Raw genomic sequence first — 16,348 nt, 5'->3', positions numbered from 1 at the left:
CTTTTAAATTGTAGTGTTACTTCATTTAGATGGTATTTACAAATTTAGTGGCTGCAGTAGTATTCAGATGTTTATGTTACAAATTTAACATGTTAGCTTCTTAATGTTAAGGATTTAAGCATCTTTGTTTTTGCTAGTCGAAGAGGAATGGTCAGAAACTTGCCTGCTAAGGGCCTTTATTGCTCAAAACCCAGAATTCTATAATAAACATGTTGTAGTAAAACAAAACAATTTGTGCTTCTTGGCATTGTCATCTCTCTGAAATGTCTAGCAGATATAGAAAGCACTGTTTTAAGAAAAAGAGTTGAGGGAGGGGGAAATACACAGAGGAAAAAAACTCAACTGTTTGAATACAACTTTTGCCACATGAGACTTGTTCCAATAAATTTGATTTTGAGCCATCATTATCAGCAATTTCTTCTTTATTTAAAAAAAAAACTTAGGGGCAGCTAAGTGGTGCAGTGGATAGAGCACCAGTCCTGGAGTGAGGAGGACCTAAGTTCAAATTTGGCCTCAGATACTTGATACTTACTGGCTGTGTGACTCTGGGCAAGTCACTTAACCCCAATTGCCTCACAAAAAAAACAAAAGACAAAAAAACTTTAAAAATGTGTTGATGCTTTTTTTTTTAAATACTAGTGCTGATTTCCAATAATGCTTTTCACAGGATGCTTCCTTGTAGCAAATCTAAAAATTAGAGCAAATTAGAGCATTAGGGTCCAGAGTACCAAAGTTTCTGCATCTTCTCCCCGTCCAGTAAGGGGCCCATCTGTTCTAGACTCACATACCTCATCGAGATTGGAGTTAGTCTTGGAAGGAATATGTTGGCATATGTGGAAACTCTGTCTTTGACCTCTTTGGGGGGTGGGGCATAATCCCAGTAATGAATTATATCTCTGGGTCAAAGTGTATGAACAAATTAGTCACTTTTCTCTGATAATTTCAAACAGTCTTCCAAGAATGGCTGAACTACTTCATAGCTGAACTGCAGTGTATTAATGTGCCTATCTTTCTGAGGCTTCTCTTGTTTATCATCTTTACTGACTTAATGCATATGAGAAGAAACTTCAAAATTGCTTTATCCCTAATGCTTCATTTGTTATCATCATTACAGGCTTCTGAAAGGGAAATTTCACCTGCATTAAGATAAGCTTCACTATCCACCCTTGTAATTGTTAATTATTAAAATTTTAGTCTGAGTATTTCCTAACAGACCAGTTTATTTAAAATTTTCTGGAGACAGAGGAATTATTTCTTCCTTTTTTAAAGGCGTGTATCCTTCTCAGTTAGCCTTCCTCTCCAAAGTGGCTCTCAGACAGAGCTCCAAATGAATGTTTGCAGTATTTCTTAAGTTTCTAGATTAGGTGCCACATTATTTACATGGTGAATTCCTATGTCCAAAAATTATTTGTTCACTGAAATCCTAGCAAACAGTTCACAGGATTATTTTCACTTAGAGCTTGGCAGATTTTACCAGTCTTGGTTTCGTGCAAGACTTTCTTTTCATTGTTGTCTTATACTTAATATCTCTTGTTTGTATAGCCCTTAGTAGATTTCAAAGCACTTTCACATACATACATTCTCATTAGGTCTCTGCTAAGTCCTTTTTAAATAAAAATATGATCATGGTTACTCTAGCTCAAAAAATAGTAAGAAGGCTTCTTAAGTCTGTGCATAGGATATGTTATAATCATTCTGAAGGAGAGGTGTAAACCAAGTATATTTTAGATGGGTTAAACTGCCTTAGTCTGGTCTTTTGCATAAGTCAGAGATGTCTCTTCATAGTGAAATGGGAAAAAGGGAAGAGATCTAAGCAGGGAAGGATCAGAAAAGCTGGACAGCTTCTGAGATTCTTCTAGACCAGAACTGTTTGTAGTATGGCTCTGTTATTGTGAGGTCCTTCCCATTAGAATGTGAGCTTCTTGAGAGCAGGCACTGTTTTTGCCTATCTTTGCCTTGTCCCATCACTGATCACAGTTCCTGGCACATAGTAGGTATTTAATAAATACTTGTTGACTTGTTATCTAGTTTGAAGTATTATGAAATTTTAGAACAGCAGACATGTAGAGAAATGGCATTCCAAAGACAAAAATGTATTATTTTTTTAATCATTAGCACTACTATTTTCTTTCAATCCCCCTTATGTGGAATATAGAGAATTAATTTAGAACCTACAGTATGTGTAATAAAACAGAACAGAAAATCAGAGTATCTCTTTTTAGAGGAACATATTCCAAATCGCTTGTCAAATAACATGAGGACTTCTCCAACCCTTCATAAGACCCTTCCTGTTATGACATCATCACTATTAAAAATTAAAAGAAGGAAAATAATTTTGACTGTTTGGTTCAGCCAAATTTGTGTCTGGGTATCATTTGATTATAGAGGAGGAAATGTTAAACAAAAAAAAAACCCTCTAGTCTTATAAATGGGCAGCTAGGTGGTGCCATAGTACATAGAGTGCCAGGCCTGAAGTCAGAAACACTCATAGTCCCAAGTTCAAATGTTGGACCTCAGACACTTCCTAGCTCAGTGACCCTGGGCAAGTCACTTCACCCAGTTTCCCTCAGTTTCCTCATCTGTAAAATGAGCTGGAGAAGGAAATGGCAAACCACTCCAGTACCTTTGCCAAGAAAACCCCAAATAGGGTCATGGAGAGTTAGATGCGACTTAAAATAACTCAACAAGTCTTATAACCATATCATCCTTATTTCCTGCCTTAATATCTTTGTCCACATTATTCGCCCTACCTAGAAGGTCTTTCTGCCTATCCACCTCCATACTACCCTTCAGGTCCTATCTCTTCAGTGAAACTTTTGCTGGCTATTCCAGCCCTAGTGGGTCATCCCTTTCTGTGTCAGTTAACATTGTATGACTTAATGCTCTACTGTCTTGTGCTTTTTGCTCAGATTTGCTCCATTTCTGTGAGGTGGTGGAAGACAGAGATCTGTGCCCCCTGCAATGCTTAATTTATCTGCTTCACAACATTGTTGTGAGAAACACTTTGTTAATGTAAAAGTGCTATATAAATGTGATGGTTGTTAGTGCTAAGCACATAGTAGTTGGGCAATATAATGAGAAACTAGTAGTCTCAAAGTAGCTTTATATTAACAGTTGGTCTGTAAAATGACTTCAGCATCTAGGTTCACATAAGACACATCACAGTTAACCCCATGTTATTAGTTTCATTGTAGAGAAATTAAACAAATCGACAGTAAGATTAGATTCATCATATTAAAGAGTCAGTGTAACTCTTAGGACTATGGGTGCTATTTTTATATGGCTTATCAGATATGATAATCTTCCTATTCTGTTGTGAGATAGACTGCTATTTTTACTCTAGCAACTTTTTTTTGTTGTTGTTCATTTGTTTCAGTCGTGTCCGACTCTTCATGACCCCATTTGAGGTTTACTTGACAAAGATACTAGAGTAGTTTGCCATTTCCTTTTCCAGCTTGTTTTACAGATGAGGAAACTGAGGCAAACAGAGTGAAGTGACTTGCTAGTAAGTGTCTGAGGCCAGATTTGAACTCAGGAAGTTGAGTCTTCCTGACTTCAGGTCTGGTATTGTATCCACTGTACAGCTTAGCTGCCCCCCTATAATTCCATCAAAGTGATGGAAGAGTTTCTTCATGCCCTTAAAGTGGCAACAGAGTATAAACACTCATTCATGCTTCCTTTAAGACCATAAAATCTTCTTATCTTTGTCATATATTTCTTACCTTACTCTGTAGTTTCATCAAGTAGACCAGAGAGGAATTGTGTGAAACTCAAATGATAATTGAGCCCTATTCAGTCTCTTATTACCCCGACCATCACCACCATCACTATACTAGAAACATTTAAATTTGTTTGTGATATCATGTTTATATTTGTTTTTTAATTTCTCTGAAACTTTCTAATGTCTTACTATTAAATCTTTTAAGAAGCACAGTGTTGCATAGTGGGCATAAACCTGGCCTCAGAGCCAAGAAGACCGGGGCAAGTCCTACCTCTGACACATACTGGCATTGTGACCCTAGACAAGTCATTAACTTCTTAGGACTCTGGGCAAGTCTTTAAGGGTATGTGTTACAGAGAAGATGTTACCCCGCATTAGTAGGGGAAGTTTTAGCATGCAGGAGTTCCCTCTACCAATGAAATCATAGGTCTAGGCCTTACCTTAAACCCACTAAGAAATACTGCAGAGAAATTTGGGTTCTTCTGAATCATTAAACAAAATAGGACCTGAAGTAAGATTCGTTACTGTTATGACAAATAGCTTGATTTTAAAATTCTCGTTTTCTTTTTGTTGTGGAAGGTCTATTTTAGCTTCTTACCTTCTGAAAGAAAAACTGAACATCTTGGGCAAGTTGGGATGTTTGCTAAGTTGCGCTGGTTCTGTTGTTCTTATCATTCATTCCCCGAAATCTGAGAGCGTAACAACTCAGGCTGAGCTGGAAGAGAAACTTACAAATCCAGGTAACTGATTTTCTTGTTTAAACATTATGAAGAGAGGTCACCTAAGGAAACTAGAGGAATTTTTAGCTTTCCTGAAAAATGTTCTTAATGGATATTCTCTAGAAAAATTTCCAAGCACCAGCCCTGGAAGTCAGGGGGACCTGAGTTCGACTCCGGCCTCAGGCACTTGACACTAGCTGTGTGACCAGGGGCAAATCACTTCACCTCAATTGCCTCACGAAAAAAAAGAAAGAAAAATTATAATGCGTATAATCCTCTGATATCATAATAGTCACCTATATAGTGTCGTTTTCTAATTTGCCCATATTTTGAAGTCTGATCATATGTTCTTTGGGCTTCAACACTGATGTGTGGAAAAAAAGCCACTCCCAAGATTGAATGAAATGTGTAATACAAAATAGTATTTGGAATCAAATAAGGAAAGTATGCTGTGCATCCTTTAAGCAAACTTTAAGTTCTGATGTGGTTTTCTTCTAAATTAATCTTCTTTCTAGAATTTTTTACCATATTTCCCAGTTAGCAGCTTCAGATAATGGTGCCATGTGTTCCTTCATTCCAAAAACATGGATGCCTACATGCCATCACAACCAGTTGTGTGAAACATAGCACAGAACAAATGCCTATTGAGGCAAGTATAACTGAAGTAACCATGGGTTCACTTGAGATGTTTAAGAATGGCTCAGAGTGAAATTGGCCTGGGATGTTTCCCTACCTCCACTTTTTATGTTTATTTAATTTTCCTCCCTCCCTCCTCATCCTCCCCTCCTCCAATGGTAAATAATCAGATATAGATTATACATGTGCTATATGTGTAATATATTTGTGTGTATATGTGTTGTATACGTAAGACATTTCCATTTTAGTCATTATGTACAAGAAGACTCAAATAATAGAAAAAAAATGAAAGAAAGTGAAAAATAGCACGCTCCAGTACATAGCATGCTTCAATCTATATTCAAACAATGTCAGTTCTTTCTCCAGAGGTGGATGGTATGCTTCATCATTAGTCCTTTGGGATTGTCTTGGATCATTGTATTGCTGAGAATAGCTAAGTCATTCACAGTTCTTCATTGAACAATATTGCTGTTCTATATACATTATCCTAGTTCTGTTCCTCACTATGCATCAGTTCATGTAAGTCTTTCCAGGTTTTTCTGAAATCATCCTACTTGTCATTTCTTATTGCACAATAATATTCCATTACAATCATATACTACAGCTTGTTTAGCCATTCCCCAATTGATGGGCTGCATCCCTTCAATTTCCAATTCTTAGCCACCACGAAAAGAGCTGCTTAAAATAATTTTTGTACAAATATGTCCTTTTCCCCTTTTTTTGGATGTCTTTGGGATATAGACCTAGCAGTGGTATTGCTGGATCAAAGGATTTGCACACTTTTATAGGACTCTGGGCATAGTTCCAAATTGTTCTTAGTTCATAACTCCACTAGCAGTGCAGTAGTGTCCCAGTTTTCCCACAAAAATCCAACATTTTCCTTTTTTTGTCATAGATATGAGCTGGTACCTCAGAGTTGTTTCAATTTCTCTGATCAGTAGTGATTTAGAGCATTTTTTCATATGACTATAGCTAGCTTTGATTTCTTTTGTCAAAAAACTGCCCATTCATATCATTAACCATTTATCAGTTGGAGAATGAATAGTATTTTCTATAAATTTAACTCAGTTCTCTATATATTTGAGAAATTAGGCCTTTATCAAACATACTTATTACAAAACATTTTTTCCCAGTTTTCTACCTTCTTTATAATTTGTTGCATTTGTTTTGTTTGTGCAAAAACTTTTAAATTTTATATAATCAAAATTATCTACTTTACATTTTGTAATGCTCCCTATATCTTCTTTGGTCATAAATTCTTCCCTTGTCCATAAATCTGCCAGATAAACTATTACATTCTCTTTTAATTTGTTTATGATATCACTCTTTATGTGTAAATCATATACCCATTTTGACCTTGTCTTGGTATATGGTGTGAGTTTTGACTCTTCCTAGTTTCTGCCATGCTGTTTTCCAATTTTCCCAGCAGTTTTTGTCAAATAATGAGTTTTTGTTCCAAAAGTTTAGATCTTTGGGTTTATCATATGCTAGATTACTGTGGTCATTTACTATAATGTAATTTGTACCTAATCTATTCCACTGATCCACCACTCTATTTCTTATCCAGTACGAGATGGTTTTCATACAGTAAGAGATCTGGTATGGCTAAACCACCCATTTTCACATTTTTTTCATTGATTTCCCTTGATATCCTTGAGCTTATATTCTTCTAAATGACCTTTGTTATTATTTTTTCTAGCTCCATAAAATAATTTTTTGATAGTTTGATTGGTATGACACTGAATAAATAGATTAAATAGAATTGTCATTTTTATTATATTAGCTCGGCCCACCTATGAGCAATTAATATTTTTTCAGTTGTTTCAAGCTGACTTTATTTGTGTAAAAAGTGTTTTATAGTTGTGTTCTTGTTGTTCCTGGGTTTGTCTTGGCTAGTAGACTCCCAAGTATTTTATATTGTCTACGGTTATTTTAAATGGTATTTCTCCTTATATCTCTTGCTGCTGAACTTTGTCAGTAACATATAGAAATGCTGATGATGGGTTTATTTCATATCCTGCAACTTTTCTAAAGTTATTAATAATTTCAAGTAATTTTTTAATTGATTCTCTATGATTTTCTAAGTTTAACATTATATCATCTGCAAAGAGTGGTAGTTTTGTTCCTCATTGTCTATTCTAATTGCTTTAATTTCTTATTCTTCTCTTATTGCTATAGCTAATATTTCAAGTACAATATTAAATAATAGAGGTGATAATGGGCATCCTTGCTTTGCCCCTGATTGTGTTGGGAAGGCTGCTAGCTTATCCCCGTTACAGATAATACTTGCTGTTGGTTTTAGATAAATACTACTTATCATTTTAAGGTAAGATCCATTTATTCCTATGCTCTCTAGTGTTTTTAATAGGAATGGGTGCAGTATTTTGTCAAAAGCTTTTTCTGCATCTCTTGAGATAATCATGATTTCGGTTGATTTGGTTATTAATATGGTCAATTATGCTGATAGTTTTCCTAATATTGAACCAGATGTGAATTCCTGGTTTAAATCCTACCTGGTAATAGTTCATGATCCTTGTGATGTGTTGCTGTAATCTCTTTGCTAATATTTTATTTAAAATTTTTGCATTAATATTCATTAGGGAAATTGGTCTATAATTTTCTTTCTTTGTTTCAGCTCTTCATGGTTTGGGTATCAGCACCAAATTTGTGTTGTAAAAGGAATTTGGTAGAACTCCTTCTTTGCCTATTTTTCCAAATAATGTATATAGTATTGGGATGAATTGTTCTTTAAATGTTAAAAAATTTTTTTTGCCTTTTGGTGAGGCAGTTGGGGTTAAGTAATTTGCCCAGGGTCACACGCCTAGTGTCAAGTGTCTGAGGCCAGATTTGAACTCAGGTCCTCCTGACTTCAGGGCCAGTACTCTATCCACTGTGCCACCTAGCTATCCCAGTGAAATTTCTTTCAGGCTTTTTCTGCCAGGTTTTGTTATGCTTTAGATAAAAATGCAAATGAAAGGATAAATTATTAATAGAGAAAGGGTAAATTATTAATAGTTGCTTCTATTCACATATAACATGTATTAGTTATATTGAGCTCTGGTACTATGCAGTCTGCTCAGTGATCTATAGTAATAAGTAAGAAATAGGTTTTAACCATCCATTTTGGGGGGAAAACATTATGTTGCCCTTAATGATATGTAACTGAATGGGTGGTCTACTGAATTAGGCTATCTACTAATGTATGCTATGGATAGGAATTGAAAAGGGAAAGAGAATAAGTATTTACACAGTGTCTTCTATGTGCCAGGCACTATGATAAGCATTTTGTTTTGTTTTGTTTTGTTTGTTTTTGAACAAATATCTCATTTGATCCTCACACCATACCTGTATGAGGTAGATGCTGTTATTATCCCCATTTTTACAGTTGATGAAACTGAGGGAAACAGAGGTTAAGTGACTTGCCCAGGGCCCCACAGCTAGTAAGTGTCTGAGGCTGTATTTGAAACCAGATCTTCCTGATTCTGGGCCCAGTGATCTATCCATTGCACCACCATCTGCCTCTGGGCAGATGGGCAATGAGGTAAGCCAAGAATGAGAAGTTTGGGTCTAGAGATCATTTGGGAAATTGCATAATGCTTTCAGTGACCTCAAACCTGCTTTGGTGATAAAGGACTCTCTAATACTAATATACTCTTGACAAATGACTGTGAATAACTGAATCCCATTACATCAAATGTTAAAATGCCGCTTCTGAGGTCAATAGACAGAAATCTAGTGGGTGTCAGGCTGTAGCATGTTATCAAACATGTTGTCAAACATATTATCAAACAGGGATTATGCACAAGAAGCAGTATAAAAGATAATTACTGAGGATATGTGTGATTAAAATAAGGAAGGGACTAGTTGGATATTGAGAACAAGAGATGACAGATGGTCAGCCCAAGTGGTACTTTTGTATACCACAGAGACTTCTGTTACCAAAAAGAATAGGGGGGAAAAGAGAATTGGTTCTAGGGTTAGGGTAGCTTCTCAAAGAAGGATTTATGAGAAAATGAGAAGAAATATGAAAAGAGAAGGCATTGCAAGGGTATGATGGCTGAGGGAGTACTGATGGTATCATAGCTCCATTAAGGCAAGACAGGACATGGGAACAGAAGGTAACAGAATGAGGGAAACTTAATAAAAGGTTTAATTATTCTGGTTAGAAGATTATACATACTACAATCTAATGAGAGTAAAGAGTATTTAATGTCAGTGTCATACTTTGCTGATTTGTGATATTTGCTTTTATCATTTTTAAAAATGTGCTATGTGATTCATTCGTGTTTTTTTTCCCTTTAATTAATGATATGTTATTTGTTTTTCAGTGTTTGTTGGCTACCTGTGCATAGTGCTCCTCATGCTGCTGCTTCTCATCTTTTGGATAGCACCAGCCCATGGACCTACCAATATCATGGTGTACATCAGTATTTGCTCATTGTTGGGGAGTTTCACTGTGCCAAGCACTAAAGGAATTGGGCTAGCTGCTCAAGATATCTTTCATAATAATCCTTCAAGTCAAAGAGCCCTATACCTTTGTCTGGTCCTTTTAGCTGTACTTGGCTGTAGTATCATCATTCAATTTCGCTATATTAATAAGGCACTCGAGTGCTTTGATTCATCTGTATTTGGTGCCATCTATTATGTCGTATTCACCACTTTGGTCTTGTTGGCCTCAGCAATTCTTTTTCGGGAATGGAGTAATGTAGGACTGGTAGATTTCTTGGGAATGGCATGTGGATTCACTACTGTTTCCATTGGTATTGTCCTTATACAAGTCTTCAAAGAGTTCAATTTCAACCTTGGGGAGATGAATAAACCTAACATGAAAACTGATTAAAATACATTTATGGGTATTGGGTGGCTCAGGGAACCAGTAGTGGGATATGGTTACTGGTCTGAATTTGACCTAGGTTTGTGGAGACCAAAATGTGTAAACATCTCAGATGTTTGAGTTGTTGGTGGAATTAGTTGGTGGCCTCTGTCAAATTCCTAGTGAACAAATGTCCATATCCCTAAAATCACCACTACATATGGCATTCATCAGCACTTTCAGTGGCTATCATCAGCAGAAGGGCCAAGAGTTGAAACAGCATAGAGACTGATGCACTGCCTCCCCTGAAAATTAAATCCCTCCCAAAATGTCTGAGGTTTCTCATTCAGCATTGTGGAATGGCAGTTGAGGCATCACACTGTCGACTAGTCTTCTGTTTCTCATTGTCATTAACCAGGAAGCTTTCAAGAATGTCATTTCCTTAAAAAAAGTTTAAAAGCCAATTTAAATAGAAAAAAAAGAGACGGTGCTCCCTTTTCTTCTTACAATGCTAAATGTTCTCATTTGTTAGATACTTACATTAGAAAAGGATATAAAATGTTAATTGGACCGTAGGCTTGAAATCCAACAGTTTAGTGACCACTTTTACATTTGTCTTTCTGGATTATGTACATGTCTTTGACATAAAATTCAGGTATTTATTCAAATAAAAGATAACCGCTAAAAATAATTAAAAATCTTCTTTTTAAAAAGTAGGTCTCCAAGATCAGTTAATGGCAAAACATGGGGAGGGAAGAGGCAAAGAAAAGAAGTAAAGAAATTATGAGAAAAGAAATAAAGCAATTATGTACTGGTTTGTTTGCAAAAAGAATTTAAATATTTCAGTGCCTTTGCCTTTTAAAAATACCCCTTAATTTGATTGAGCTAATGAAAAAATAACTTCTTTTTTTAAAAAAATAACTTATTACATAAACTAAAACAACATAGTCTCTTTGGATGTTCTCAGATTCTAAGTGCATGTCATCAAAAAAAAAAAAGCAATATGTGTCTGGGAAGGTAGTCAAGGCTAAGACCACTTCAAAGCTATTTGGATTTCTTTAGTATGTAGCTATCATCAGACTAAAAACAACTAGGTATGTATGGACATCTCCTTTTGCATTTCAGCCTATGTAATGAATGTTCCAAATTCCAGCCTTAAGTTTTTTGATTCTGTAGGTTAATGATTTCCTTCAGGAAGAAATGTGTATCTTGACTAAATGGCTTTTCAAAAATAACTCCTTATTCGCTTGACTCTAATGCTTTCAAAAGAGAGAGAAAACTGTGAACTACCACAGAGATTGAGTTACCTGAAACAAAGAACTCTAGGAGAAAGACAAAAGATAAAATAAATTAGGAAAGAAGCTGGTTTATAAAAGAACATTTGCAACAAAAATTTTCTAAAGAGTTCATAGCAAGCACTGATGACCACAGCTGAGTGGGTTTGTTGTCCAGTATGGCAGAACATTCTTATTCTTCTGACTTTTCATTCATTAGACTTTGCAAATAAGCACTTCATTGTACCAGTGTACTGATTATGATTACTATTCTGTACTTAGTAATGCTAAATTAAATAAGACCAAAACATTAAGTGACAGAAATCCCAGCAAAATGTCACTTATATCATTGTCTGACATTTTAATGGAACAAAGATATGTGCAAAATGGAAAGTTAGAATAAAGAAAAGTGGCTATTATTAACTTCTGGCTGCAGGGACTCTTACTAAGGCAAAACCAATGGCTCCTAAAAAGAGTCAGTTACCTGTAAATGGTGAAAAACAAAGAAATTCAAAAATGTCAGCTGAAAAGTTCAGCTATGAAATTGTAGGGAACTTGATGCAGAGAGAATAAATAAAATTAGACTACTATTTAGTATAAAGAAAAAATTATTAAGATAGGAGCTACATTTTATGGAAGTAATTTGTGAGTAAAGACACAAAATACTGTGATGGGTCTTTTAAAAGTTACAAACCTTATTTTGTTGTTGTTAACTGACCTACCATAAATGCTCAATTTCTATTAAGGGATATTTTATTTAACTTTTAGGAGATAGTGATTTAGCACAAACTATTTAGCAATGCAATCAATGATTTCACGTGTTCAATTTTCAGAACAGGTCATATTGGCAATATTTTCACTGCTGTGAATATTTTACCATTATGGTACAACCATAAATTGAGGGTGATTTTCATGTATGGCATAGAAATCCTTTGTTCTTTGTTAAGCCTGGTATCTGAGGAATGAAGAAGCTTTTAAAATTTAGTGTAATTTATCATATTTTACTCCAGAACTATAAATATCATGAGTGTTTAGGAATGACAGTTCGAATATCATTTCCTGAGATTTTGTGCAAGACTGAATGTCAAAATAAAAATAGAGTATTTGAAGTTTTCCCCAAACAGCTACCTATATTTAGATACTAAACTAATTCTAAGCAGACTCCCCACATTCCCCAGAAATATCCCTGATCCAGAGAGGGTTTAAACACTGGTTTTTACTAAAAGTATCTTATCAGCATAGACCTACTCCTACTTGGCCAAATCATATAAAGTTAATTTGACTAGTCCTTTAGAAATACTATCAAGTTAAAAAAAACCTATCAGGTGATCTTGAAGCTTAGCACAGAGCAAATAACATCCGATTTCTAGCAGTCTTCTATATGTTGTTAATTTTAAATTAATTTAGAAATAGAATGGGAAAATGGATAGAATCATATTTTAAATTTAATTAAAACTTGCGGAGTACATAAAGGAAAATAAGGCAGTTCTCAGAGTTGAGCCTTTCCAGAAGCAGATGAAAATAGCATCATTTCAATACCTTCTCTTTTATTATCATTTGGGAAAAAAACAGTATAATTTTTAAAATGTAGCTTCAAAGTCAAATAAATTCAACAAGTATTTATTAAGCATCTACTGTGTGCCAGTCACTCTCTTATGCACTGAGGACACAGAGAAAGAAAAAAAAACAACCCAGCCCCTGCTTTCAAGGACCTCTTATTCTAGTTGAGGAGACAATATGGAAATTATTTACAAATATATAGACAGTATAAATTGGAGATAATACTAGAGGGAAGTGGGATGATAAGTTGTAGCACCATGATATGTTTTATCTTTTGTTTTTCCTTTTCTAAAAATGAAAACCACAAAATTAGCAATGAACCCTTACAGAGATCTCTTTCACCTCCTGAGCATCTTCGAAGTTATTGTCTGAAATTATAATTAGATTAGAATGTTTAGATTTCATATTGACATACGTTTAAAGGGACAATTGTCCTCCTGCCTGGATGGTGCTTTGTTCCCTCACCTTAATTTTTTGTTTTTGACCTTTTTTTTTTTTAAAACCCTGATTTTCTATGAAATGTTAGGACCGTGATGAATCCTTCTTCAGACCCCAAGCTGATAGGCCACACCAAAACAGTTTTCTTCATTCTTGCTTCCTTTTTATACAGAAAAGGCAGCCTGCTAACTGCCAAAAACTCATGTAGACAACAATGGGAATGACAAAATCTAGAGCCTTTGGGAAGGAATCCATGATTTTCTAGTGGCCTTGTTCATCACTTGCACTGTAACCACAGCCTTTTCAGAGTAGAATGATAATGAGATATGTTTTGTTATTGGTTCAGCAATAAGCAATATTCTTGTTGTATCCATTTATCAGACCTATCTTTTGCCTTCTTTTTTCTGTGTTGTATTTTTCGCTCATTTCCCTTTTTTCATCTGAGCAGTCTTATTCTTTTTTTTTTTTTAGCTGGGTTCTTTCCATTCCACGATCCTATATCTGTTTTCTGATGTAAGATGTCACTATTAAAATGTGCTGTCAGTTTTCATCTTCCTTATCCCGCAATAGGTAAACACTTAATAAACAATGGATAGGTCCTACCAGATGGATAAATTACTTTCTGAGTATAAGTTAAGTACTTTTGAGATATATTAGTTCCAAGGCAACTTTATTATTATTTAATAAGGTCAAACTCCTGGCTGTAAAAATAGTCATATTATTATCCAGGGTAGGGTATCTACCCACCAAGAATAAAGGTGTTTTGATAGCTTCCTTTCTCAGTATCTAAAATGATTTCAGAAGAGCAGAGGAAATGAGTGTGTTTCTTTAGAGATGCAGACCTTTTGATATCTCTGTTATCTGAATTAGGCTTAACAGGCTTTAACTATTGTGGCTTGCTATCCTGAAAGGAATGACTGCACTTCCCAAAGTACCTGATACTCAGAAAGTAATTTACTCACCAAGCAGATTTTGATCTACTCTTCATGGCCTGCCATCTCAGGGAGTAAAAGTATATTATTGACTCCTAACACTTAGTCTTCCTCCCTTTGGAAAAGCAATCCTTGATTATTTTAAGGTTTATTTATATTCATATTTAAGAGCAAGAGTTGTATCAGTTCTGAATCCAAAAGAAAAAAAGATTCAGAATTTGTAAATGGAACATTGTCTCATGATAAGAGAGTTGATGGTATAATATACCTCGACCTATTTTATATTCCTTAGGTGTAAATTATGTTGCTTTTACTGTGGATTAGTCTTTAGGGTATATTCTTTAGTGTAGCTGAACTTTATAAATAAAGCTAGGTTATTTTTTCTCCATTGTGTATATGAAAAGATAAAGATGAATATGAATAGAAATAAGAATTGGCCTAATAATGTTTGAGGTTGGGTTTTTTTTTCTTATAAACTCCTGGCATATTACTAAAGTAACACAAACTCTTGTGTTTTAAACAAATTAAATTACATATGAAAAACTTAGGTTTCCATATAACAATCAAAATTTCTACAGCAGGTACCAGATATTTGGTAGAACATGGATTCTTTAATTGATGTCGCTGGTGTGAGAAGCAGTATAACTATAGTTAGAGGGCTTAGAGCAGAGAACTGAGTTTATTTGGGTTTATTTATTCTTTTATTCTCTTTTATGCCAGTGACTTGTGCAGCCCTATGAAAGTTAACTAACCTCCGTGCCTCAGGTTCCCATCCGTCAAATGGGGATAATTCTTCACATAACTTGTTTTGAGGTTTGATTCACATTTTGGAGTATTTTGATAACTATAGGATAAAAACACTGCATTAATTGACAGAATCAAACTGCAACTTGACAAATAGTGTCTCCTAACATGGTTGATTTGTAATAGAGTAATTTTGAGCACTGAGAAAAGAAATACTGGATTAAGTTTATGTAAAAATAGGAAGTTTTGATTTTCCTTTTTTTTTTCCAAAAGAGGAAGGGTTTTATATTATCCTGTTAAGACACTCAAGGTAAAGGGGGTAAAAAAAAGACTTAAAAAACAAAAAACAGAGCAGCACTGAAAGGTCAGATTTTGTTTGCATGATGAACCACTCTGATCTTCTAACTTAAATAGAGCTCTTTCTAGGCTTTTGAAATCTACCTAGATTTATGTTCTTTAGAGAATTTATAACCTGTAAAAAAAAGTTGAAATTTCCGGTTAGAACAAATTTGTAATTAATTATGCTTAATGTCCTGCCTTCAAGGAGTTAAGTCTTTATAATTAACTCTTTGATATCCTGGAGTACAGTGTTCACTGTTCCCACACCTTTCTGATGTATTTTGCATTCACTATAGTAAATGTCAGAAATTCCTAAATTATTAGTGCCAAAGTATCACAGTGAAAAGGGGAAATTATTTTATTTTGTAACTCAGAAATACTTTTCAATGTAGATGGTTTACACTTTGGGGGAAGAAAGGATGCTATTTGCACAGTAACTTCCTGAGTGTGATTTTTAAAAATTAAAATATTGTCTTCCTGACAATTGGGATGTAAAATATGAATGGGGGGAGTAGTCTAGAATATAAAAAGGTATAATTGCATTTGGTTACATAAATATTATTTTAGTGTGGTTGCATCAAGGGAGATCAAAAAGACTTATTTTATTAGCCTCCAAATACTGTATATACATTTGTTAATGACTAAGAATTCTTGCTTATCTTTTGCTTTTTAAAGATAGTCTTGGCATGTTGTAGTTGCCTCATATAAATTATAAAAGGCTATTTACTAAGTTTTCCAATAACATATTTATTATCCTGTAATGTGTTTTAAAATAAAATAACTTATTTCTAGCTGACATTTATTTCGTTGTTGTTTTTTGCATACTTGAAATATTTCTATAGGTACAAGGCTTAAATTACCTTAATTCTTTGCCAGAAATTCTCACTGTAAAGATCAGTACCATGGTTTTTGTATCTGTGTCTACAAGTACATACAGGTGTTTGATTTCTGTCTGAATTATACAGGAGAGGATTGAACCACTGACATGTGCATTTTAGGACCATATAATGACAACTCCATTCTGTAATCAAAGAACAATATTGCTTATTTTGATACGTTAAGACAATATTTTACAATACATATTTTTAAAAGCTAAAGGTAAGTAGCACAGCTTTTAAGTGTCTATCCTATCTCACAAGTCATTTTAATATATAAACATACCATATCATTGA

The 16,348-nt window shown here is 34.6% G+C and overlaps 1 protein-coding gene across 1 annotated transcript in view; it reads left to right on the top strand.

Annotated features, from left to right (window-relative positions):
• The window catches only part of NIPA1 (NIPA magnesium transporter 1), a 51,179-nt gene extending 35,207 nt beyond the window's left edge, over window positions 1-15,972 (top strand). Inside the window, exons 4-5 of the mRNA XM_020992948.2 lie at window positions 4,301-4,461; window positions 9,405-15,972. Of these exons, the coding sequence (XP_020848607.1) occupies window positions 4,301-4,461; window positions 9,405-9,916 (673 nt within the window). The 3' untranslated portion in view covers window positions 9,917-15,972. The remainder of the gene's footprint in view (window positions 1-4,300; window positions 4,462-9,404) is intronic.
• The last annotated feature ends 376 nt before the right edge of the window (window positions 15,973-16,348 follow it).

The sequence above is a fragment of the Phascolarctos cinereus genome, unplaced genomic scaffold, assembly GCF_003287225.1.
Source record: "Phascolarctos cinereus isolate Bilbo 61053 unplaced genomic scaffold, phaCin_HiC Scaffold_726;HRSCAF=1367, whole genome shotgun sequence".
Lineage (NCBI taxonomy): Eukaryota > Metazoa > Chordata > Mammalia > Diprotodontia > Phascolarctidae > Phascolarctos > Phascolarctos cinereus.
The sequence above is the reverse complement of the archived record's forward strand: the minus strand, read 5'-3'. Positions and strand labels throughout refer to the sequence as shown.